The sequence below is a fragment of the Musa acuminata genome, chromosome BXJ1-3 (assembly GCF_036884655.1).
Source record: "Musa acuminata AAA Group cultivar baxijiao chromosome BXJ1-3, Cavendish_Baxijiao_AAA, whole genome shotgun sequence".
NCBI classification, from domain to species: Eukaryota; Viridiplantae; Streptophyta; class Magnoliopsida; order Zingiberales; family Musaceae; genus Musa; species Musa acuminata.
The window spans coordinates 33,337,629-33,364,733 of NC_088329.1; the positions used below are offsets into that span (position 1 = coordinate 33,337,629).

The window sequence follows — 27,105 nt, forward strand, 5'->3', positions numbered from 1 at the left end:
CTCACACATTCGTGTGATATGAGACTATAACTTTGTTTCCTCACTTTATCCGGAACAACAAAAAGGAAAGAAACCCTACAAATTTATCTCCACAACAATAACTCTGTTTATTATGCTTTCTTTGCTCTACTTTAATTTTACACACTGTAATAATGCAGACAAATGTTAGAATCTAATTATATAATTTTGTAAAAAGTCGAAATAATTTGGAACTCACTCAATTCAACTATTCTTTCACTTTAATATAATTTAATAATATAATTCAATCTTAACTCGTTTCGATTGTCCTTTCATCGTCATTTATAGTTCATAAAAGAAGAAGAAAATCATCAAAAAAATAAAAAAAAAAGACCCATCCTCGATAGGTTAAAGACTTCTAAAGAGAAGTTGAATGAGGTGCCTCTCGACCTCGAGATGCTAATGTTTTCAAAGGTCCTCGAAGGTCATCCTCAGGAAGAAAATGAGAGAGACAAAAGCCAATATTTGACTTGTTCAAAGTAGACCCTATTCTAGATATATTATTATAACCAAGATACAAGGACTTGCAAGAAGAATAAAAAAATATGAAGCAATGTTGGAGTTACAGAGTAATATTGTCAAGGGTCCCTATGTTCCGAGATTACCAAATAGATTTATCATTCTCCTTCAAAGGTTTTTCTCAACATGGGCCACCATAATGAAGTGCTGATAAGTTAAATCATAGATCTTGGGTTGCCCCTTAGTTCTTTGTTGATGTATCATAGTTAACCTCTTTGTTTTTAACTTGTAGCATCATCATTTTGTCATGACCCTTCTCGATCGCATACAAGATGCTGGTTTCGTTATTAATCATTAGTTTCTTATGATCAATAATCTTCATTAGGAGGTAGATGAGCTAAAGAGGGAGAGGGGAGACACAACACTTATTACCGAAGTAGCGGCTTAGGGAGTTGAGTTGGCGAGCCAATTAGAGTATGTCGAGCAGTATTTTGTTGATCATGCTGAATTGTTAAAGATGGTCTAGATCAATAATCGCAACATGAAGGATGAGCTACTATGACTTACTTGAGAGCTGGATTCAATGAGAACCTACAACTCTGAGCTTACTTGGTAAGTTGCTGCAGCCAACTAGCAGGTCATGAGTATGCCTGAGCAATTGGTCACCTTAAATGAGCAAATTTAAAGTAGGAGCAGTAAGTTGAAGGCTTTGAGGGAGACATTAGAGGCTGAGAAAATCATGATACCAAGGTAATGGAATGAGATATTCATTGACTACAAGGCCAGCATCGAGTTCACGAAGGGCCTAGAGAGACCGAGGGTCATCTTGTATCAATACATATACTATATCACCTTAGCTCATTTCAAGATAAGGTACCCCGAAGTAAAGATTGAGGAAGATCTATTCGCCGAGTACCCCAAAGACCATAATGTTCCGATAACTACTCAAGTGTTCTTTAACAATAATCTCAACTTGCCACCTCACTATAATGCTTAGTCCCTTGTCATATTATGTTGGCCTTCTCTAACTTATCGGGTCTATCTACCTAACTTAGTTTTTTTGTCTTTACTTTATTGCATCGCTGGGGTTGTCCACTTAATCAGTTTTGTACTTTGGTGGGTCAATGTCTTATTTTGAATATATCGGTGTGGTCGAGTTGATGTAGTCTTTTTAAAGTAATGAAAATTTCTTTTCTTGACTTACAACACATGCACTTTGAGAATATCCCTCTTTTTTTCTAACAATTAGTGCCAAAGACATAGTAAACTAAAGCATTACACTTAGGACATAATCATCCCAACCCAACCTCGAGAGATTCCTTAAGAATAGAATTTCTTGAAGTTTACAATGTACTATGTTCTTACATAACTATCCCTTCTCATTTTGAAGTGATAGGTTCCGTCTAAGACGACTTTGATGACTGGATAGGGTCTTTTTTAGTTTAATGCTAACTTACTTTGAGATCTAATTAGGTCATTGGCTTTAGCTTTTCAAAGCATCAAGTCTCCTAATCTGACTCCACATGGGTAAACACCTTGGTTATAAAGCTTGGCTATCACTTTTTTATATCTTAGTACCCTTAAGTGTCATCGACTCTAATCACATTGATTAGGTTGAATCTGGCCCAAAGTCTTTCAAAGATTTTCTCATCAAAATTCTCGAACCCGAGATATTCAAAAGACTATCTCATATGGCAAGACAGTTTTGATACTAAAGGCTAGGTTGAATGGTGACTCTTAATCTAATTTTAGGTGTCATCCAAGAGAGCCACAAGATACTCGGTATCTCATCTACCCAAGTGTCTTTTTCTCTATAATCCTCTTTTTTAACCCTTCGAGAATGACTCGATTAGTCACCTTGACAAGACTATTAGTATGAGAATGAACTATCGATTTGATCTCCATAAGATTAACAAAACTCCATGAACTTTACGTTATTGAATTAAGTTTCATTGTCAATGATTATGACTCTCAAAATTCTAAAGCGGGTGATGATATTCTTCTATATGAATTCTTTGACTTGCTTCTCAGCGATCGATGCTAGTGGCTTAGCTTCCACTTATTTTATAAAATAGTCAACTCCAATGATAAAAAACTTTTACTAGCTTGAGGATAGTGGAAAGGGCTTGAGGATGTCCATGCTTTACTAAGTGAAGGGCTACCCACAATTGATTAGACTCGAAGGGATTATCAGTTGATGTTATATCCATACATACCTCGAGCACATATCATATTTTTAGGCATAGGCTATCACATCCTTGCACAGCATCAACTAGTAGATACCTTACTGAAGTATTTGGAAAATGATACTTCAAACACTAATATGCTCCATGTATATACCCTTATACACCTCGACTAGCACCCTCCCGACCTCTCAAGGTGTTAGACATATAAGAAATGATTAATTAAAAAACTTACAATGCAAGTAATTAATTGGGCAATACTATGCTTAATGATGCTTGACTCTTGATGCCAACATGGGATCACTTGAAAGTGTTTCATGGATTTTGTATATCAAGCTCGGCTCTTCCCCGATCGTAGCCATGTCATGCATGTCTATAGTTTAAGCTGAAAGCATCTCGATTAGTGATCGACCATCTTTCACATCCTGAGTCAAAGCTAACCTAGCAAGTACATTTGCTTGGGTATTATGTTCATAGGGAACCTACAACACATTAAGTCTAGAGAAACTGAGATTAGTTTATAAACTTTGACAAGATATATTATCATGGTTATATCTCAGGCCTCATAGTTCCCCTTTATTTGGTTCACAATCAATTGCGAGTTATCGAACACTATCAAATCTTGAATTTGAAACTCTCAAGCAAGCCAAAGCTTCGAAGTGTCTCATATTCAATTTTGTTGTTAGAGATTTTGAACTTGAAGTAAGCTCGCTTAGAATCTCGCCCGAGGTAGAGGAAGTGAGCTACAACAACTTGGTAAGGTAATCCTTCAGCTTCTTAAATGTATTTTGGCACTCCTTGATCCAAAGGAAACCCTTTAGGTCCTTCAATTCCCGAAAGAAAGGTAAACACCTACTGTCGGATCAGGATAAAAATCGACTAAGTGCCATAAGTCAATCCGTTAACTATTGAACCTTCTTTATTGACCAATATGGATGCATCTCTAAAATGACTCGTCCTCTCTCAAGTTTTATATCTATTTCTCTTTGATGGATAATGAACTTGAGGAACTGCCCTGAGCTAACTTTGAAGATGCATTTGATTGAATTGAGATGTATATTAAACTTTTTCATAACTTGAAATGTCTCGGTCAACTATGCGAGTCAATCATCTTACTTTCTACTATCATGTCATCTATATAAACTTCAATATTCCTCCCAATCTTATGCTTGAATATTTTATTTATTATCTTTTGATATATTGCTCCTGTATTTTTATACCCGAAGGGCATTACTCAATAACAATATATGCCTCAATCTATGATAAATAAAGTATATTATTGATCCTCTAGCACCTTTTTATTTTGTTATACCCTAAGAATGTATCTATAAAGGTGAGAAGCTCATGACTCAAAGTAGCATCCATCAACTAATCAATCTAAGAAATGAGATAATTATCCTTTGGGCATGCTTTATTGAGATCAATATAGTCAACATATATCCACTAGTTTCTATTAGATTATTTAACATGTATAACGTTGGTGAGCTGTTGGGGGTACTACATATCGAGATTAAACCTTGCTCCTAACAACTTATTTACCTTCTCACTAATTATTTGTTGGTAGTCAAGCACAAACTTATGAGGCTTTTGCTTCACTAGTCACACCTCAGAAAAATTGTTCAAGTGAAATTGAGCTATGTTGGGATCGATTCCTGACATATCTCATGGGAAATTGATAAGCTACATATGCTTCTTCTTAGGAAGGGTCCCCTTGACCTTGATAGTTTGGTTGGGTTGAGCTTTGTCTAACGGCAACTCGATTGGTACTCCATTGGCTTAAGATGTGGGGATAAATTTGGATAAGTCTCAGGTCGAGCTTTCTTTGGTAGAGAGACTACTATTAGGTAGCATTAGTATGACTCCCTTAAATTACTTTTTAGCTCTTTAATCTCAACTCTCCCTAGGATCTTCATCATATATGATAATTCAACACCATCACTCTTAGTCTATTCAATGTTGGTCAACTTATGATTGTGTTGTATATCAAGAGGATATTCATTACTATAAACTTAGCTAATATTATTTTGGAGTAAAGCTCATTGTCGAATATAATGTGCATGTTTACAGTCTTTAGAGGCTAGATGGAGTTACCAGTGAACCCTGACAATGAAAAGTCATTGAGGTAAGATCGTTAGTTGACATCTTAAGTTTTCGAAAAGCATCAAAGTAGAGGATATCAATAGAGCAATCTATGTCAATCATGACCCTCTTACCCAAGTATTAATCATCCTCACAAAGACCACCAAAGCATCAATATGATTTGGGTCGAGGCACTCTACCTCTTATCGCTTGAAGGTTATTTTCATGTTATCCTCCATCCTTAGACATTTTTTAATGGTAGCTTGAATATAAGCTTTATAAGCTAAGGAGCTTTTCGCTCATCTCCCCCCTCCCCTCGAGGTGGGTCCATCATTGATGACATCAATTTGTTTCTCCATTAGCCCTTAAGGACAAGGTGTGAGTTCTCGGTGCTTGCGAATGAACCACATAAGATGCTCCGAATATATGAGTTCTTCAATTTGCTCTTTCAAGTCATAACAATCTTTATTATCATAGCCATAATTTTGGTGGAACTGATAGTATTTGGACTTGTCTTTTTTTTCGTCAACAAGGTCTTCATTGGATGAGGGTCCCCAAAGAGCCTCTTATCTTTTATTTGTAGAAAAAAATTAATTCTATTTATATTTAGGAGGGTCAGCTTAAACCCAAGGTGAGATAACTCAGGTTGTTCATTTCACCTCCATCATGATGAGCTCAAAGTTGGGGTTGATTGTAGCTACTGTTGCTTTGGCCTCTTCCGTAATTTCTCATGCTTGCCTAAGATCATTGCTTCAACGATAGTATATTGATTAACTCTTTGAAGTGTCTCGAGTATAATTGCTGATAATCTTTTTATCAATAACCAAAAGAGACAAGAGAGATTGTGCCCTATTATAAAGATCTGTATTATAAGTAATAGATGAGTGTCTACTATGCCTCGGTTTTCATTGGCGAATCAAGTGATAAAGACTGTGAGTATTTCTTTCTCCCCCTAATTTAGTCTGAGAAATGTTGCCATTGAGGGCTAAGGATATATATACTTGAGGAAGTAAAATTTGAACTCTCTCGTTAGTTGGGAGAAAGAACAAATGAAAAATAGCTTCAGGCGAGCATATCATTCTTGTGTTAGATCTCCTAATATGATTGAGAAGCTACAATATATTATGACATCCGATATACCATATACAAAGTTATAATATGCTATATCGGATCAACACTACCATTGAACACCTCCAATGATAGGAGAAAGAAACTCATTAGAATCCATTCCTCTTAGATTTTTTGGGTGAACGATGATCAACCCGAGGTGGGGTCAATCAATGTTTCTCTTTTTTATTATTAAAGCTCTCATCACATTTCGTCCGAACATCGATCTATCTATCATAGTTAGATACTAGGGAGTCCTCTATTGAATTTGCTGCTTGGGCCTCAGATTCAGGTAAGATAGATTGAGGGTGATGCGGTTAATCATCACTTCCCTTTTTTATTATTAAAGCTCTCATTGTATCTCCTGCAAACGTCAGTCCATCTATCATAGTTAAATCCATATAGAGTCCTCCATCGAGTTTGCTACTTAAGCCTTGAATTTAGGCTAGGTAAACTGAGGGTGATATGATTTGTTGAATTTCACGATTGAGGACCGAAGCATCCCTTCAATTGACGATTTAATAGGCCTCGGGTACTTTTGAAATATTAACATTACATCGGGTCGAGGAATCTCAACAAATGTTAGTGGTAGTGGACCTACGAATTATAGTTAAGTTGGTGGCACCACCTATTGGGTCAACTAGGGCAAAAGTGGAGCACGATCTTTTATCAAACCTGTTAGCATCTACACATACTGAGTAAGACTTAAGAATACCTCAGTGAGGGACCAGTATTCCACCAATGTATATGCTGAGGTATATGCATTGATATATTGATAGAATGATTTTTATCTCCATTTGGTAAAAGTACTATAGGTTAGAGGTAGAGTCTCTTTAGTTGAGTATTCGTTGAGAGAATCGGTAGGTAAACATTCTTATGGTATTGAGCATTTTTTCTAATACTAAAAATGTTATAGAAAGATATTATAATCATAACTGTGTAACACGATCATGCAGTGGTTTTCATCCTCATACGTTCTAATCAAACACAAACTTCAAAAGAAATAAAATAACATGTAATTTAGAAAAGAGAAAATGAACATATACAAAAATCCTTAAATTAGAAACATCAACTGGTAATTGTCCACAGGAGACATCATTCTAGACATGATGATATTGTTTCTCCAGAACAAAACAAAAAATCTGTGATTTCTAGACAACACATGACTTTTTCTCATAAAACAAAAGCAGGAGAAGAAACAAATACTTGGCATTTATGCCCCAAAGTCATTGTTCGCACTCAGACCTAGCATTCAAACTGTCCTCATCGCATCATCTTTGAACTCTACCCACTGCAGTTACCCCATAGCTGAAGGATTAATAGTATAAGAAGCTAATTCTTCTCCTACAAATGATGTTGGACTAAATTAGTTCTAATGCAATGATAACATATATTAGTTAGATGCTATATCATGTTTTAGGATAGTGTTTCAATTTACTAGTCTCTCTCTCTCTGCTACAACCCTGAAAACAATCCTCTCAAGGATGTGGTGCTGCATGTGTTATGCTCATAAATATGAAGCATAGAACAAGTGAGCCCCTTTGTGTTGCCATTTAAGACCCAGAAGGACACAGTTGCATCCAAACTGTGGTAATGAACAATGTTACAAGAGTGAACAAATTAGGCAGCTGATAAAGAATTAGATAGATGTTATTGTCCAGATTGTGAGGGAGGCAACCATCTGAATTGGATCGGATATAAATCTCTGCTAAGCCATGTCCTTTCTACAAGAAATTTGAATGCATTCTTCTGCAGCCCACCAACCATTTCCCTGACTCCATTTATTTTCTTGTTCAGTGCTATTAATCCAAGCTGCTAACTTTCATTCACCTGCGTATAAATAGACATGCACTCTTCCTGTCACTCCTCACTACTGTTCATCTACTCATTCCTCCTCTGCCACTTTGAGCTTGGTTTGGTAGTACACGGAGGGGAGTATGAAGAAAGGGAAACTTCTTCTCATCTTCTTTCTGCTCATATGGCTGGTTTCTCAGCAACCTGTCACTAGCGTTGTTGACGAGAAGAGTAATGTGTCTCCTTCACAGTAAGCATTGGTGTGAAGAGTTAATGCGACTTGTGACACAACGTTTGCTTTGCATGGTGCAGACTCACAGAGCACTCCATGCACGACGCCGTCGCATGGAGGTGGTGGCGGCGGCGGTGTGCCGTCTCAAGGTGCACCTTCTTCTCAGGTCACCACCGCCCCTCCATCTCCTACACTCGTGCCACCTCCGGGGACACCGATCACCGATTCCAATCCCTCACCATTCACCTGCGAGTAAGAGCTAGCGGCATCTCCGTCTCATCCTTCTGAGCCCATTGGTTTCCGACCTCGTTCATGCATTGATCTGTGTTTGTAGCTACTGGAGAACGCACCCGGAAGCAATACTGGCTCTCTTCGGGTTCTGGTGCACCTTGGGCCAACTCTTAGGCACGCCGGCAGCTTACGCTTTGGGGCGGAACCCCAGCGTGCTGGAGGCGCTATCGAACACCCGCGCCGACGGGATCGGAGCTCTGTACCGGGAAGGGACTGCGTCGTTCCTCAACTCACTGGTGAGCAGGAGCTTCGTCTTCACGGCCCGGCAAGTCAGGGATGCATTCAACGCCGCGGTGGTCTCCAACAGCGCCGCAGCAGCGCAGGCAGAGCTCTTCAAGAGGGCCAACGAGGGCCACCTCGTGAAGCACCATTAGGCTGTGTTTAGCGCCATTGTTCATCTCCTCGTTCATCTCCTTCTCGCTCTTCTCATCGTGAAGCTCTGCTTGTGTGTTGCTGCTAGCCAGTGTGCTTAGGCTCGTGTTTGTTTCCTACTGTAAGTTGTGTGTCTGCTAATGTAGCAACTCCATTATCTTCCACTTCTACCTTGTCATGGATATGGTCTACGTTAATCAAAACTTGAAGTAGTCTGTGAAATTTAAAGATAAATATGTTAAGCTATTTAATTAAATCTTTAGTATATCTTATCATAAATTACAGGACCACATAATCTAATAATTTCTCATTCAATAATTAAATTAGAATTAGTATAAAAGGTAAATAATTCTTTGCATTAGGCTGCATATCTTTTCCGATGCTCAAATTAAAACATACATGTCCAGAAATTGAAGAAAATTAGAGAAGAGTCCTAAGATTTTTAGAATATGAATCCTCATAAACAATATTATTTATTTTAATATGAATTTTATCAAACATGAGTTACTTTCAATTCCACTTGTTGAATATTCATTAAATTAAAATTAAAATTAAAATTAAGGGTTGATTTAAGAACAAAAAATGTGAGATTTTTTCGATTTTAATATTTTTCGAGGGGCAATTTACAAAATTAACTCTCTAAATAGTAGATTAATAAATCAATCACAAATTGAGATATTGAATTTAAAAAAAAAATCATGGGATCGTAGTCCACCTTAAACTTTCACTATCACTAATAATGATAATAAATTTATAATAAGTCTTTTCCGAAAGAACCAAAGGATCATAATAATAATAAAAACACATATCTTGGTTAAACATTAACATATTATCTTCATAAAAAAAAATTTAGGTCTCATAAAATAGGTATCACTTTAGAGAGAATAAATTTTAAATCGGTACTATTAAAATTACAGAATTTATTGTAAAAATTTTTCATATAAAATTTAAGCTAAAACTAATAAAGTTTAGCTGCTCCATCATCGACCGAAAGCCCCAATAAACCTTGACTTTTTTTCACCTTTTCTCTTTTCTCTATGTTTCTTTCTTACGTCGCCGCTATTTTTGTTGCACGCACGCCTTCGCAGTTCGCTGTAGTAAGTGTACGTCTTTTTTTTTTTAATTATTAATAAATCAGAATTGGGCTTACTCTCCAAATCATCTAGTTTAAGCCCATGGGCTAGACCAAATAATTCTCCCCCTCATATGGTGGGCTATACTAAACCCGTTCTTCACCTATATGGTTTAAGCTTCTCTTTAGATAAAAACTTTGTCAATATATCTGATCCATTCTCATTGGTATGCACTTTTTCCAAGTGTAATTCTTTCATCTCAAGCACATCACAATCTAGTGATATCTAACATCAATATACTTGGATCAAGAATGGTATGCTGAATTCTTGGAAAGGTGAATGACGCTCTAACTGTCATAGTAAATAGTATATCCTTCTTGTTTCAAGCCTAGTTCCTATAGAAACTTTTTCATCCACAAAGTTTCCTTGCATGCTTTAGTAATTGCTATATATTTTGCTTCTGTGGTTGATAAAGCAATACAATTCTATAACTTAGACTGCCAAGAGACTGCTCCCCCTACAAATGTTATCAAGAATCCCAAAGTGGATTTATTAGAATTAGTATCACCTGTCATGTCTACATCTATGTACCCTTCTAGCATAGGTTCATCCCAAAACATAAACATAACCTAGAAGTATCTCTTAGATATCTTAATATTTATTTCATTGTTGCCCAATGTTTCTTACCAGGATCAGAGACAAATTGACTGACAACTCTAACTGAATGAACTATATCTGGCCTAATACAAACTATAGCATACATCAAACTGCCTACTATAGATGAGTAAGGCACTTTGGATATTTCTTTTTTTTTTCTTTCTCACTTATAGGACATTGTTTCGAACTAAGCTTGAAATGACCTACAAGTGAAGAACAAACTGCGTTGGCTTTATTCATGTTGAATCTTTCAAAAACCTTTTCAATGTAAGTCTCCTAAGAAAACCAAATCTTCATTTTCTTCCTATCATGAAGAATCTTTCTGCTAAGTATTTATTTCACCGATCCCAAGTCTTTCATGGCAAAAGACTTACTTAGCTCTCTTTAAAACTTTTCCATTTTACTAGCATCATGGCCAATAATCAGCATATCATCAACATATAGTAGGAGAATAATAAAATCATTATTTAAAAATTTCTTTATAAACACATAATGATCAGATATGATTCTCTTATATCATTAGCTCATCATAAAGGAATCAAACTTCTTGTACCATTGTCTTGATGCTTGTTTGAGTCCATATAAGCTTTTTTTAAGCTTGCATAACATATTTTCTTTTCCCTTGACTTTGAAACCTTTTGTTACTTTATATAAATGTCTTCTTCTAAGTTACCATGAAGAAATGCTGTTTTCATATCAAGTTGCTCTAACTTCTAAATTTAAGCGGATAGTCAAACCAAGAACAACTTAGATGATATTTTCACCATAGAAGAAAATATTTTTTCAAAGTCAATACCTTTCTTTTGACTGAATCCTTTCACAAACTAGTCGTGCCTTATATATTTGTTGAAAGCTATTATTTTTTGTCTTCAATTTGTAAATCCATTTATTCTTGAGAGTTTTGTTCTTTTTAGGAAATTTTACCAAGTCATAGGTGTGGTTCTTAAGCAAGGATCTCATTTCTTCTTGCAAGGTTTTAACCCACTCATTCTTATGCTCATGTAGAATAGCTTCTTAGTAAGTTTCTAGCTCTCCCTCGTCAGTAAACATAATATACTTATGTGGAGGATATCTGGTAGATGATTGTTGCTCTCTTATGGATCTTCTCAATGGAATCTTAGTTGGTGGTGTATTGAATCTCAGATTTTGATGATGAAACCAATTGATAGTATTTATGATTCGATCTACATTTTGAGTGACGCAAGATGCTTCGATCAGGGAGAGATAATTAAAGCAGGAAGAATCATGTTGGACTGGAGGAAAACATGTCAGAAGATTGGGCGTCGAGTTGGTGAATTGGTTGACGTATCGACAGAAGGCTTCAAGCCATGGATTCGGGCATCGGGCTAAAAAGAGCAGATATTATGCCAAGGATATCGGAGTTGTGGAGATCAACTGGCCGATTGGGCAATAGGCTGCAAGATCGGACGATGCACCGAAGAATCAGATGAAGCATCGATGGACCAATGACATGCCGGACAGCATAATTCATTCTTTGTAATAATTATCTAGATCAAAGTGTGTTTTTATGTGTGCAGGATTAACTATAATAGCAAAGCATAAAGCAAAATGAAGTCCCGGAGTCAAGAACGTGATTTCGTTGGGAGTTCGTGAGTTCATTGGAAGTCCGGACGTTAATCGGCAGTTCTACCGGAACCAACCAAGAAGTCTAGGACCTTGCCAAAGAAGCTCATTGGAACTCGCTAAGAAGATCATTGTGAAGTCCAGGAGCTTGCCAGGAGACCATTGGAACATTGCCGAGAGATCATCGGAAGTTCGTCGGAAGATCGCCAGAAGCTCGCTGGAAGAAATCAAACTTATCTTGCTTAGATTATGTCTTAGGAATCATAGTTAGCACATAATTAGAGTTAGAATTGGGAGATAATCCCATCAACTCTATTAGGGGCCAACTGGGCCCGAAGTTGGGCTAGTTTGGGCCGGATTCAAGGCCCAACCAGGGTGATAAAACCCTGGCTGACGGTGGCACCGCCTCGGGAATAGCACCCCAGGTATTTTGGGCGATGGTACCGCTGGTAGTAATGCTGCCAGCAGTGGTACCGCCCTTGTCAGGCGATGGTACCGCCCCTGTGGCAGATCTTGCAACGGTAGTACCGCCCAGGAACGGCGGTGGTACCGCTAGTACCCAGGAAACCTGGGATGAGACCTTTTTAGGCTCTGAGTTTGAATCAACTTGAAGCCTATAAATGCCCCTCTCATCCCTAGTTAAAATACATAAGCACAAAGAGTTTAAAAGTGAGAAAACGCTGTAGAAATCTCTTGAGAAATCCCCTCCTCTAGCTTAAACTTAGAATTCTGTTTAGAGAGGAGTGTGTGCTTGTAAAGGTTGTCTTCTAAACCTGTGAAAAGGAGAAGAGGGGTGTAAGAAGGAGGTTGATCTTTGTCTATTAAAGAAAGATCGATAGTGGATGCCGGTGGCATCAACGGAAGAGGAATTGGTGGAGTGGATGTAGGTTACGACGACCGAACCACTATAAAAATCTGGTTTGCTTTTCTTTTGTGCAACTTACCTTACTGCAAACCTCCTTACTTGCTTACTGCTTTTAACATATTTACGAATACGCTTTCAAGTTGAATAGGTTTCCAAAATCAGTTTTATCATACGAAACGAAAGAAATTTTCAGAACCGTGATTTTTACTGCTGCACTAATTCATCCCCCCCCCCCCGCCTCCTCTTAGTGCCGACTCATTCCTAACAGTTGGTATCAGAGCCTTGTATTTCTCATGTGGTTTAACACCCAAGAGAAATGGCTCTTTTCGGCTTTCAAGAGGGTCACTTTCTCATTCATCCCCCCTTTTTTAATGGGATGTACTACATATATTGGAAAACTCGAATGAGAGTTTTCTTACTTTCTTTGGATATAAACTTATGGAACATTATTGAAGATGGCTTTCGAAGGTCTTCTCTTCCAATGAACCATTGGAATGATTTGGAGAAGCAGACATTTTCTTTAAATGTTAGAGCTATGAACGCTCTATTTTGTACCTTAGATAAAAACGAGTTTAATCGGGTTTCTACTTGCGAAATGACTTTCGATATATGACACTCTCGAAATCACACACGAAGGCACTAATAGAGTAAAAGATTCTAAAATAAATATTTTAATGCACGATTTTGAACTTTTTTGAATGAAGCCGAGCGAACCGTTGTTGACATGTACACCCGTTTTATGGATGTCATCAATGGTTTAAAAGCTCTTGACAAATGATTTTCTAATTTTTAACTCATTAACAAGATTTTATGATCACTTTCTAAAAATTAGGATTCGAAAATAACGATTATTCAAAAATCAAAAAATTTAAATACTTTTTTTATCGAAGAATTTATCGGGTCTCTAATGACCTATGAAATGACGTGCAATATACGTGAAGAACTTAAGAACCACCTTCCAAAGAATAGGAAGACCACTTAAGCATAAGCTCAAGTGATGGTGAACTTGAACTCATCACTATGAAACTTAAAAAGTTTATGAAACAAAAATTAAATAACAAAAAGAACGTAACTACTTGCTATAAACGTAAAAAGAGGGAAGAACTTTGGGATAAATCGAGCTCCTCCGAAGATGAGGAAAAAATCAACAAAGGTGAAGTGGCAAACTACGCCTTAATAGCTTTATACAACAAGATAAATAACTCAAACGAAACTCCCTTAGTTTACTTTGAAATTACTTGATATTCTTCATGAGTTGTTTTTAATTTAGTTTAAAAAATTATATAAATTTCTTTTTAAAAATTACATGTTTAATAATGTAATGAAAATACAAAAATTTGGATCATGTTAGTAATTTTGAAAATAATAATAAAAATTATATATTTTATTTTAAAGGAATAAAATTTTATATTTAAATCTAATAATAATCTTATGTATGTTTTTCAAGAAGAAATAATGTGTATTTTCGATTTTGATTAAAATCATGCTTGATATTTTAATGATGCAATAATGCAATAAAATGTTAAATATAAATCTAATGCTTGTACACTTAACAAGATTAATCATATTGTTTCTCAATTTTAGTTAAAGATGCTCCATGATTAATGAAATCAAGTTTCATTTGAAGTAATGATTTGATATTATGCTCAATAAGTTTATGTTTCGAATTTATGCATGATGATTCTTGAGATTATGGATTATCAATTTTTATGATAATGAATGTAGCCTTTTAAGTTTTAAACTATAATATATGTTTTCATATGAAAAACTTGATCATACTTATATGAAATCAATCACTTAAAATGAAACACATAAAAAGGAAAATATATTATCATTGGAATTAAAATGATGAATCAAATCTCTTGTTTAAAGAAGCCTTATGTTTAATGTGTTATACTTTTTTGGTCTTGAATGGTTTTTACGACGAAATCCCTTTTCAATCTTAAATAATGATGCATGCTTTAACTTTGCATAAAAACTTGGGCATGTATGAAATAAATCAAATAAAAAAGGGGGAAGGAAAATATTTTTCTTAAAGAATTTCTCAATCTCTACTTTATCGATCTTTCAAAAAAAGAATATCAATGAATGTATGTTTGTTATTTTTTTTTTAATCTCTTGAGAATGATTTTGAGTTGACGATTTGAATTTAAATAAGCTTTATCTTGATTTTTTGAGATTTATAACTTGAGATTTCTTATGCATGAATCAAGATATTGTATCATTTGATCTCTTATGTTTCTTTTTGCTATTTATAAAAAAAAGAGATTTGTTGAAATAAATCATATCTTATGACATTAATGAAAAATTGAGACATTATGCATGAATCGAGTTCTCATGAGAATCTATTTATGTTGTCTTCATTGAATTTTCTTAAAAAGATGTTGATAATTTTGACGATCTGAATTTGAATAAGTTTTATCAAAATCATGATATTGGTTTATTGAAATTACTTGTGATATTTTTTTTAATCAAGATCTCTTCTTTGTACTCCTATGATTTTTCTTGGTATTTTATTAAAGAAGAGATTTTCTATATGAATCATAATATTTTATATGCATGAATTGAGGTCTTGTTCTCCTACAAGATTAAATGAAATTTATCTATATCATGATCTCCTAAGAGTTTTTTTCATTAATTATTTAAGAGGAGATTTGTTAAAATAGATCTTGGTTTCTCTTGATTTCTCGAATTTTAGACTTGATCTTTCATTTTTGATGATTGAAATAATGATTGAAACATTAATGATATGAATGCATGAAATACTCATGATATTGTTTTGATGCTCTAAAATGATATAAATTTGCTAGCTTATGAGTATCATGTATGATATGATGATTGATTTATTTTTAGTGTCATGCATAGAGTAAAGATGATATATAAAGTTTTAAAATTATGCATGTTGTAAATTGAAACTATAATGATGCACAAACATATTGAAATAATGATTAAAACATTAATGTAATTATAAATGATGATTTGATATGATGCATGCAATGATAAAATATTCATGATGAAAAATTATTTTGACATTCATAACTTGATTTTTCATCTTTGATTATTCATCCTTTATCATGATTTGAAAATTATTGTAAAGGAAAGAAGAGATACAAAATTGTATTCTTCTCTTTTTATTTGACAATGACAAAGGGGGAGATAGCTAGCTTGCTAGCTAGCTTACACAAGTCAAGAAGATGTAAAAACTTGCTTACTTGCTTGCACATCTAAAGAGAAGATGCAAACGTACTTCATGTAGCTTACTTCATGTAAAACATTGTATCTTGCTAGCTTGTTATCTTGCATTATTTTTTAGAAACTTGTTATTCTTCATACTTCAAAGATAAGTAACACTTGTCAAATTGCTAGCTTGATTGTTGTAAAATAATGTAAAATTTTGCTAGCTTGCACTTTGCAAAGGAAGTAAAAATGACATTTCTCAAAAGAGAAGAAAGAGCTTGCTATCTTGAACATTACTATCTTGCCAATCTCAAAAAGCAAAACTTGCAACTTGCATATTGCAATAGGAAGCAAGAATCTCTAGCTTACACACTTCAACAAGAAAGCTATCTTGCATTTGCTTTCGAAATTTTTGCTAGCATGTATGTTGTAAACTTGCTATCTTACTACCTTATATATCTAAAACTTGATAGCTTGCATGATGTAACACTTGCTAAATTTTTTAACTTACAAATTGCATGATGATAAAACTTGATATTATGTTTTTTATGCAATGATTTGAACTTATATCTCAAACACTTGATAGTTGAAACTTCTCCTTTTTTGTTGATGACAAAGGGGGAGAAGTATGATCATATTATATATGATGACGTGTTGCAAATATTTATGATAAAATTTGCAATGATTTGAATTCAGCTTGAATTCAAGGTTCTATCAATATGGCATGATAACGTATTGCAAATATTCATGATAAAATTTGCAACGACTTGAATTCAGTTTGAACTCAAGGTTCTATCAATATGACATGATAGGGGGAGTTTGTTTAAACTTTGGGAGTTAAGGTTAACTCTGTCATCAATTGGTTGTTATCATAAAAAAGGGGAAGATTGTTGAATCTCAGATTTTTATAATGAAACAAATTGATAGTATTTATGATTTGATCTGCGTTTTGAGTGACGCATGATGCTTCGATTAGGGAGAGACAATTAAAGTAGGAAGAATCATGTTGGGCCGGAGAATTGGTCGACGTATCGACAGAAGGCTTCGGGCCATGGATTCAGGCATCGGACAAAAAAGAGCGGATATTGCGCCAAGAATATCGGAGTTGTGGAGATCAACTAGCCGATTAGGCAATAGGCCGCAAGATCGGACGATGCGCCGAATAATCGAATGAACCGTTAATGGACCAATAACATGCCGGACAACATGATTCATGTTTTGTAATAATTGTCTAGATCGAAGTGTGTTTTAATGTGTATAGGATTAACTACAATAGCAAAGCATAAAGCAAAATGAAATCCCGGAGTTAAGAACGCGATTTCGTTGGGAGTTCGAGAGTTCGTCGGATATCCGAACGTTCGTCGGAAGTTCAGCCAGAACCAACCGAGAAGTGCAGGAGCTTGCCAAAGAAGCTTGTCAGAATTCACCAAGAAGATTGTCATGAAGTCCAGGAGCTTACTGGGAGACCACTGGAACATTGCTGATAGATCGTCGGAAGTTCGTCGGAAGATCGCTAGAAGCTCATCGAAAGAAACTGGACTTATCTTACTTAGATTATGTCTTAGGAATCGTAGCTAGCACATAATTGGAGTTAGGATTGGGAGGTAATCCCATCAACTCTATTAGGGGCCAACTGGGCCCGAAGTTCGATTGGTTTGGGCCGGATTCAAGGCCCAACCAAGGTGCTGAAACCTTGGCCGACTGTGGCATCGCTTGGGGAACAACACCCCAAGTATTTTGGGTAGTGGTACCATTGGCAGTAATGCTGCCAGCAGTGGTGCCACCCCTATCAGGCAGTGGTACCGTCCAATGGTAGATCCTGCGATGGTAGTACCGCCCAGGAACGACGGTAGTTCCGTCAGTACCTTGGAAACCTGGGATAAGACCTTTTTAGGCTCCATGTTTGAATCAACTTGAAGCCTATAAATACCCCTCTCATCCTTAGTTAAAACATGCAAGTACAAAGAGTTTCAAAGTGAGAAAACGCTATAAAAATCTCTTGAGAAATCCTCTCCTCTAGCTTAAACTTAGAATTCTATTTAGAGATGAGTGTGTGCTTGTAAAGGTTATCTTCTAAACCTGTGAAAAGGAGAAGAGGAGTATAAGAAGGAGGTTGATCTTTACCTATTAAAAAAAGATCGATAGTGGATGCTGGTGGCCTTAACGGAAGAGGAATTGGTGGAGTGGATGTAGGTTACGATGACCGAACCACTATAAAAATCTGGTTTACTTTTCTTTTGTGCAACTTACCTTACTGCAAACCTCCTTACTTGTTTACTGCTTTCAACATATTTACAAATAAGCTTTCAAGTTGAGCAAGTTTTCGAAATTAGTTTTATCGTATGAAATGAAAGAAATTTTTAAAACCGTGATTTTTACTACTAGACTAATTCACCCCCCCTCTTAGTGCCGACTCGTTCATAACATGGTGGAGGTGCTTGTTCAGTTAGTTCAACATTATCAACTGTAGGAGTATTATCACTGGTATTCTCACTACAATATTCTTTTTCATCTCCCCCATGATCATCATGAACTATATGTGAAGGAACTGGACCCAAACTCCAAGGAATATAAACAAAGATTTTTGGCTTCTCAACATTATCACAATCATCAAACAATTGGTCTTCAAGAAATATAATATCTTTGCTTTTAATAATCTTCTAGTTCACTAGATCCCATAATCTGTAACCAAACTTTTCATGACCATATCCCAAGAAGATACATGCTTTTACCTTATTATCAAGTTTGGACCTCTCATATCTGAAAATATGAACAAATTCTTTACACACAAAGACTCTCAAGTGATTATAAGATATGTCTTTTCTTTTCCATACTCTCTCTAGAATATCATCTTTCAGAGGAACTAATGGTGAAAGATTTATAAGGTTAACTCTAGTTCTCATAGCCTCTCCAAAATGACTTAGGTAACTTGGCGTGGGAAAGCATATACCTAATCTTTTCTTCAATTGTTCTGTTTATCCTTTTTGTCACATCATTTTGCTGTGGAGTTTTAGGAACTATTTTATCAATTTTGATACTATGGAACTTATAATAATTTTCAAAAGGACTCCTGTACTCGCCACCATTATCTGCTCGAACACAATTTAGCTTTTTACAAATTTTTCTTTTAACACTGATATGAAACTCTTTAAAAACATCGAGTAACTGGTCTTTAGATTTTAAAGCAAAAGTCACACTTTTTTAGAATGGTCATCAATGAAAGTAACAAAATAAAGAGCACCTCCAAGAGTTCTAGTTTGCATAATACATACATCAGTATAAATCAAATCAATAACATTTGATCTTTTAGATGATAGATATGTATGAAAGGCAACTCTATGTGTTTTTCCAACTAAGCAATGATCACAAGATTTAAGAGATGTACCTTGCAACTCTAGTATAAACTGCTTTCTAGTATGAACTGCTTTCTAGTAAGAGTTTGAAGTCCCTTCTCGTTGATATGATCAAGCCTCTTGTGATAAAGATCTATACTTTTACCCTTTTGAATTGTATTAATCTCTTTTGTGTAGCTTAGCTTCCATAACATAAAAAAAGTTAAGTTTCTTTTCTCTCATCATAATTAGAGAACCTTTAGTGAGTTTCCATTTATTTTCACCAAAATAATGTGTAAATCCCTCATCATCAAGTCTGTCTATAGATATCAAGTTAAGACGAATATCTAGAACATGTATGACATCTTTGAGTATCAATTTGCTCAAAATACTGATTTTCAAGCAAATATCTCAAATACCCACAATCTTAGATATACCACTGTTTTTCATTCTGACATTACCAAAATCACCAGTAGTGTAAGATATGAAGAAATCACCATGAGAAGTAACATGAAATGAAGCACTAGAGTCAATTACCTAGTTACTATCGTGAGCTGCAAGACTGACACAACCGTCCTCACAAACAATAATGATATCACCTTCAACACTAACTATATTGGACTCTTTCTCATTTTTCTTCCTTTCATTCTATTCTCGCTTCCAAAACCTACCCTCTTTCTTCATGTGACCTAACAGTTTTTCAATAACAAATACACCAGAAGAAGATTCTCCCTATTTTTTCCTTTTGGTATTTTCATTTAGCAAACTGTCTTTAACCATATCTATAATTAGAGTTCCCTTTAGCGTGGAATTACAAATTGTCACAACATATATTTTCTAACTTTCCAGTAAAAAGTTGAGAAGTAATAATCCTTGCATCTTATCATCTATATTTATTTTCATAGTAACCAACTTGTTTGTAAGACTGGCTTATGTGCTCAACAATGTTACCACCATCTTTATACTTTAAATTTACAAGTCTTCCGAGGAGAGAAATTCTATTTCTTACTGGTTTTTTTCGCAAAGAGGTTTTCTAACCTTTGCCAAACAACATCATCTCTAGTTTCATCATAATTATGCTCATGCAAGTTTATATTCATTCATCTTCTAATATAAGTAATAGCTTTTCTATGTTGAACATCATATGCCTCATCTTCCATAGTAGAAGGTTTATTTTTAACCTTGATGAGTTTATACAAATCTTTGCAATAAAGCAAATCTTCCATCATACGCCTCCAAATGAAATAATTTGATAAGTTCAATTTAATCATATCATCTGACTCTTCCATTTCAATCACAAAAGAAAAAAACTAGCACCAAACAATTTGTTGCTCTAATACCACTTGTTGGTAAAAACTATTATAGTGGAATAATTATTTTCCCTCTTTGTATATCAAAATACTAACTTGTTACCAAAATACAAATATTAACTAGAGCAGCATAAGCAGTAGAATAATAAATCAGTCATAAAGTGAGATACCGAATTTTTACGTGGAAAACCATACGGGAAAAACTACAGAACCGTAATCTACCTCAAACTTCCACTATCACCAATAATGATAACAAGTTTACAATAAGTCTTCTCAAGAATAACCAAAGGATCACAATAACATCAAGAATACATATCTTGGTTCAACATTAACATATCATCATTATCAAAGATGAATTTTATGAAAAAAAAATTTTAGGTCTCACAGAGTGGGTATAATAGAAAAACATATTAGATAGGATAAATTATAGATCGATACCGGTTAAGATCAGAGAACTTGTTACGAGAATTCTTTATATAAATTTTGAGTCAAAATCAATAAAATTTAAATGCTCGATCAGCAAAAAGTAAAAAAAAACCTTAATTTTTTTTCTCATTTTGTTTTTCATTGTGCACGTTTTTTTTTAATAAATCAGAATTTAGTTTACTGCCCGCTGGAACCAACATGTTGAGACTAACAGCGTAAAGATCGAGTGGAAGAGGGGAATGAGGTGTTGCGTCCCGGCACAAGAGTGGCTGGTGACCAATCTCGAGGGGGATTCGCTGCGTGAGACGGAGTTATGATGTTGAAGGGATCGAGTCGTTGGTTGCGTTACCGCTTGGTTGTGCCCGTCATCCTCGTCATGGCCCTGCTTCTCCCCTTCGTCTTCATCAGGGCCGCCTCCATTTGTAATCCTTTCTCGCCCTTTTCTTTCTGGTTCTCTCTTCCAAGTTCCTTTCAGCTGCAGCTACGGATTCAACTGTTACTAGCGGTCACTGTGATGAGTGAATGGATTCAGGTTGCTTAGGGTGGAGGATTGGGCCTCGGTTGTTACTTGATTCATCTCAGGTCTGTGATCGTTCGCTCGCCACTTTCCTCTTCTTCCTTCATTCTATCTTCTTCCTTTCTCACTGCTCTCGAATTGACTGTGTTGACACGTGAGGTTCGATCGAGGACATTATAGTCATTTTGTTTATTCCTTAGATCAGAATTTGTCACATTTGGAGAACAAAACTATCGGAAAGAAAATCTATCACATGTGGATATGTTTGGATTTATTGGAATCTAGACCAGTTCCGGCCACGTGGTTTTGAAGGGAGGAGGAAACCCCACCCACCCCCCCAAACTAGTATTTGGAGCACTTGTTGAGACAAAAGAAGCCTTTTCTTTTGTTTTTTTTTTTGGAATCTAATTATTTTTTCTTGCCTTTTTTCCATCTTGAAATCTAGTGTGTTTTGGGGTCAGAGTGATATAATAACTTGTTCAGTATTCCACAATGCATCTGCAATCCTGTACCCTGATCATGATTTATTATTCTTTCTTCTAGATCTTGTGAATTTAGAGTAAATAGTGTCAGAATAATGTAATAATTATGCAGTATTCCACAGCGAATACGTAAAGATTTCTTTTTTAGGGTGTTTTGTGTCTCAATGTTGTAAAAGCTTGTACAGCATCCCGCAATGCATCTTGCATCTGCAATCCTTTTCCCCCCTTATTCTAAATATTCCGCAATGTCGTAAACATGGTTAGTGTATTATATGTATGATCAAGTGGTCAGGATCTTTTGTGTTATGTAATACTTAGATATGGAAGGAAGAAAGAAGAAGAGAACTTTTGACTGATGTAATAACTTATGCAGCATTCCATAATAGATGTGCAATCATGTTCTGTCATCTTTTTTCTTTGTTTGAAAATCCTCAGATTTAGAGAATTAGTGTCAGAGTAATGTTATAACTTATGCAATATTCCACAGTGCATCTGGAATGATTTCTTTTTCTCTTGCCTATCTTATAATTTGGAGTCTGTGGTGTCAGAGTGAAATTATGATTTATGCAGTATTCCGCAGTGCATCTGCTGTCCTGTTCCCTGATCATGCGCTGATGGATTCATAAACTTTAGTCTCTTGATTGTTGTACTCCACAATGTAGAAGGTTTTAAAAGAGTAAATGATTGCATAGGAAAATTACCACCCAGTTTTGTCTTATGGCTTCCTCCTACTCATGTTTGCTTTACCTGCACAAGATTCACTCTAGTAAAGTTGACCAGTACTGTTTCCAGGATTTCATGAAGGAACTAAGGAGAGTATACTTGGAGGGGACGGACGAAGGGGGACATAATTTAGATCAAAGGTTGGTGAATGCTGCACCGGATTCGTTGGATGATCTGATATCAGAAATGAGTTCTCCCTCTTTCTATCAACACCTTGACCTCAGAACATTCTTGTTGAAGACCAAGGCCATGGTACGTCTGCCCTTTATGAATCCTCTTGCAGAGCTTTAATTCTGATGTACAATAGTGTTAGACTTTTCAGAATATAAATGTTAGAGAACCCACACCCATTATGAGATGGTGCATTTGAACTTGGTAAAGGACAATTAGGTAGTGGCAAGGATTTGAGCAACTTGGATTCAACTTGCACTAGCCTGCTGACACATGGGGACCTTACTGATGATACATGTCCTGGGTGATAGGTCACTTTAAATCTGTGGTAACTTATTTAAATGGTTGGATGATGGGCAAAGGCTGAGGTGCACTATGTCTATTTGCATTTACTAACTAATTCCATATGAGTGAGTGAACTCCCGAGGCACCTTAGAGGAGTCTTTTTTTTAATTCTGTCTCATCTTGTGTTTAAGGAACTCTCAAGATTCGATTGCCAATGTAGCTGTAACTTATAGCATTCTTGAATCCACCTACATTGAGATGCATGGTCAGGATTTCTAATACAAGCAGCAAGTAAGTACGATATGGGGCCTTGGGCATGAAAGCATGGTCATAGATCATCTCACCAGACATGCTGACCGAGTCATTGTTGATAGCAAAAAACTTGCACAAACGTAACAGTGGCAACTGGCAATTGGATCATATCCTTTGTTCTTAACCAGCTACTGCAGAGTGACTCTGCAAACTAGTGCTGGCTTCATGTTGAAAAATGAAGGGCCATACTTGCGCCAAAAAGTAGAGGTGCAGGTTGCATGGCCCGATATTTATCATGCCTGCAATCCATTTGTTGCTAGCTGAATGGATGTCTACTGTTGGCTTATTATGCACACCATCAGATGCTGTCTGAAAATTACATACTGGATGTGCAATATCCAACTGTACATGAATTTTAGCTTTGTTCATGAGTTTTAGCTTTTTGGAGAGTTCTCACAACACACTTAAAAGGGGTGTCTATAGAGAAGATAATATGTTAATCAAGAACATGACTGAATGAATGAAAATTTGTGTTTATTTACATTGTATACAAGTGATATGAGGCCACCATCTTTTTGAAAATATGTGATTCCATTATCTGCTCATGAGGTGTATCTATTGTGAGATTTAAGAACCCTACATGTGTTGCTTAAGAATCAAAATGATTTCATCTGTTACTTTTTCTCTCTTCCTCTTTTCGCTTCCATCAATATGAGATCCCGGTAAAAGAAATGTTTTCTTTGCTATAGGACTCCCATTCCATTCTTTTGTTCTATATCACCTTATATGGATACAAAAAAGTGTCACGATCAAGTCATTAACTCATAGAAAGTAGTAATCCAATATTTAATCGGAGTTGACACAGTGCCAAAATGCATATAACTTATTGAGGTGGTAAGAGAAGAATACACATTTGATAAAAAAATAAGAGAAAGACATAATAAAATGTAGAAAAATAAGTAATGGAAGCCTGATATGGTTAGAATTAGGATATCTTAGTCCAAAAGGAAACCTTGTAAGCCTCTTACGAATGAACTATTAAATCCTTGCTTTCTTTGTCATTTTTCCAATAATAAAACCATTTTCCCTTAGACTTAGATCCTTGGGAGATTTTAATTGGATCTAATGAATTATTTTTTACATCCTTCTGTTGTAGAATTCATTGCATCTGATGGATCATTTACACTTCATACTATCATAAATAGCTAACTGTGTTATAACCTCTGATCAGCTACTGAAGATGGATCAAGAAATCCAGTCTGCTAGGCTTGAAGCATGCATTGCCTCAGCTTGAGGTTGGCAGAGCAGTACCTAGTGAATGCTGCCGCTTGATCTTTTCTCCCACCACCTGAACATGCCTCGCGCTTGACAAATAACTCTTACCTTCATGTTGCCCTTGTTACTGACAACATACTTGCTGCTGCTGTCGTGGTGTCATCCATGCTGATAAGTTGTGATGATGCCGAGAATATAGTGTTCCACATTATCACTGATAAGAAAACCTACACCTTGATGCATACCTGGTTTGCTCTCCACTCTGTCTTTCCTGCCATTTTGGAGGTAAGGGGACTTCACCAATTCAACTCCCCTCCTGATGAGGATGTGGTGATCATGGACACAGTAGAGGAGCTTCATCAGAGCTCATACACTTATCGCTACTACAGGGGAGTAGCTGAAGAATACAGAAGACTTTCAGCTTTAAAACCAAGCACGTTTTCACTCGTGAATTATCTGAGGATACATCTTCCAGAGGTAACACAGATTCTAAATGATATATACTGCTAACTTTTGAAAGAGAAGTTAAATAATCAGAAGCATTAACTGGTGGTTTTGCACGAGCAGCTGTTTCCAAAGTTGGAAAGGGTAATCTTTCTGGATGACGATGTGGTGGTGCAGAGAGACTTGACATCACTGTGGCATTTAGATCTCCATGGACTTGTCATGGGTGCTGTTAGTTCACAAGAGTGCAATCATGGCCTTTGTATTGGGAAGACATTCAATGACTACATGAATGTCTCAAATCCATTGATATCGTCATCATCATTGGACTTGCAGAGAACTCAGTGTGCATGGTTGGAGGGCATGAACATTTTCGATCTGCGAGCATGGAGAAAGAACAACATCACCAGGACCTACCAGCGCTGGCTTAAGTTGGCATGTTCTTCCAGATCAACAATTCAGTGTTCTTTGCATTCACAAGGTGCTAAGCTGTAAACAATATTAACCGAAAGCTTAAATTTTGTATGCAGAATCGTGAGTCTGGATTCACTTTGTGGCCCATGGGATCGCTGCCGCCAGCATTACTAGCATTCCGTGGACAAGTTCTGCCAATTGATCTTTCGTGGCTTTTGTCAGGATTAGGTTGGCAAATGCCCGATCATTAACTGCTGGAATCTGCTGCAGTCATTCACTTCAGCAGACCAGGGAAGCCATGGCTTGAGACCGGGCATCCAGAACTACGAAAAATTTGGCAAAGCCACTTAAATCAATCTTATGAGTTGATAAACAGCTGTATGGTTGTGGAGTGATGACATGTTGAGAGGCTGGTGAAGGTCTTGCCCTCCTCTCCGGCAATCAGAGGCAAAATGTTTGAGTAGAGAGAAGTTGGTGTCGCCTTCAGTCTCTGCTCCAGCTATCTCTGGTTGTTACTTTCTTCTTAGAATTGAGCAACTTTGTGTACAAGGAGCAACTTTGTATATATATATATATATATATGAATATATATATATATATATATATATATGATATGATAATTATCCACACTCAATCATGACTCAACATCAAACATGTGGGGTCTAATGATTATGTGTCAACTATGAGTGCCACATCAGAATGATATAATGGAAGAATATTCTCTTATTAAAGTTTTTAAAAGTATAATGATATAATGGAAGAATATTCTCTTATTAATGTTTTTAAAAGTATTCCTTTATTAAAGTATTTAATCTTTTAGAAGTTGTTAGGTAGGTTGTCATCTTATACCCTTAAAACTCATCTTAGGCTACTAAAGTCTTCTTGATCTTTTAGTGAATTAACTTTCTACGTTAACAGGGCACTAATGAAGATGTCATAATCAGGCAAAGATCAAAGCATCTTATATGCCTTAGTCAAGTAAAATATATCATGTCTATTCAAGACATAAGCATCAAAGTATTTGATATACACTGTTCAAACAAAGCATCATGATGCCTCGGACATGCGCATCAAAGAGAATTTTATCATACATATCTCAATTGTAGCATCTGCTAGCTCACAATATGTCTACTCATGATATAAGAATCAAAGCATCCAATACGTCTTAACGAGGGAAAACATATTCTCATGTACAATGCATTTATTGATGAAATAAGTATAAAAAAAACTTGATATTGTTAGATTATGTGATCCTATTTAATTAATAAGATATATTATAAATCGATTGGATTATGAAAGTTATAACTAATAGAAAGGAAGTCTATAGGATTCTTTACAAGATTATGGAGAAACTCTCCTAATTACTTATCATCTCTGCTTTTGTTTATATATAAATACAATATCTAGGATCTAAATGACATGTGTTATACGATGTGTGACATGATGAACATGGATACAAATATGGGACGTAGATACATGATAGTCATTTAGAGATTATGGTTCCCCTCTCATCCTTCTTATCCCCAATCCATCAGTCTAAATGGTCCTATAAAAAGATAGAAAAAGAGGACAAGGAAAGTCTA

At 35.8% G+C, this 27,105-nt stretch overlaps 3 protein-coding genes across 3 annotated transcripts; all 3 read left to right on the forward strand.

Annotated features, from left to right (window-relative positions):
- Positions 1-7,734: 7,734 nt before the first annotated feature.
- Positions 7,735-8,699, forward strand: LOC103978470 (protodermal factor 1-like). The gene is made up of 3 exons (XM_018823386.2): positions 7,735-7,871; positions 7,953-8,124; positions 8,207-8,699. The coding sequence occupies exons 1-3, from the start codon at positions 7,784-7,786 to the stop codon at positions 8,535-8,537; spliced, it is 591 nt and encodes a 196-aa protein (XP_018678931.2). The 5' UTR covers positions 7,735-7,783; the 3' UTR covers positions 8,538-8,699.
- Positions 8,700-20,981: 12,282 nt separating this feature from the next.
- On the forward strand, positions 20,982-26,066 carry LOC135637288 (probable galacturonosyltransferase 14). Its single transcript, XM_065149929.1, has 5 exons — positions 20,982-21,381; positions 21,492-21,541; positions 22,751-22,933; positions 24,621-25,141; positions 25,232-26,066. Exons 1-4 carry the CDS (start codon positions 21,273-21,275, stop codon positions 24,681-24,683), a joined length of 405 nt encoding a protein of 134 aa, XP_065006001.1. The 5' UTR covers positions 20,982-21,272; the 3' UTR covers positions 24,684-25,141; positions 25,232-26,066.
- Positions 24,830-25,603, forward strand: LOC135638658 (probable galacturonosyltransferase 15). Its single transcript, XM_065151907.1, has 2 exons — positions 24,830-25,141; positions 25,232-25,603. Exons 1-2 carry the CDS (start codon positions 24,830-24,832, stop codon positions 25,601-25,603), a joined length of 684 nt encoding a protein of 227 aa, XP_065007979.1.
- Positions 26,067-27,105: the final 1,039 nt, after the last annotated feature.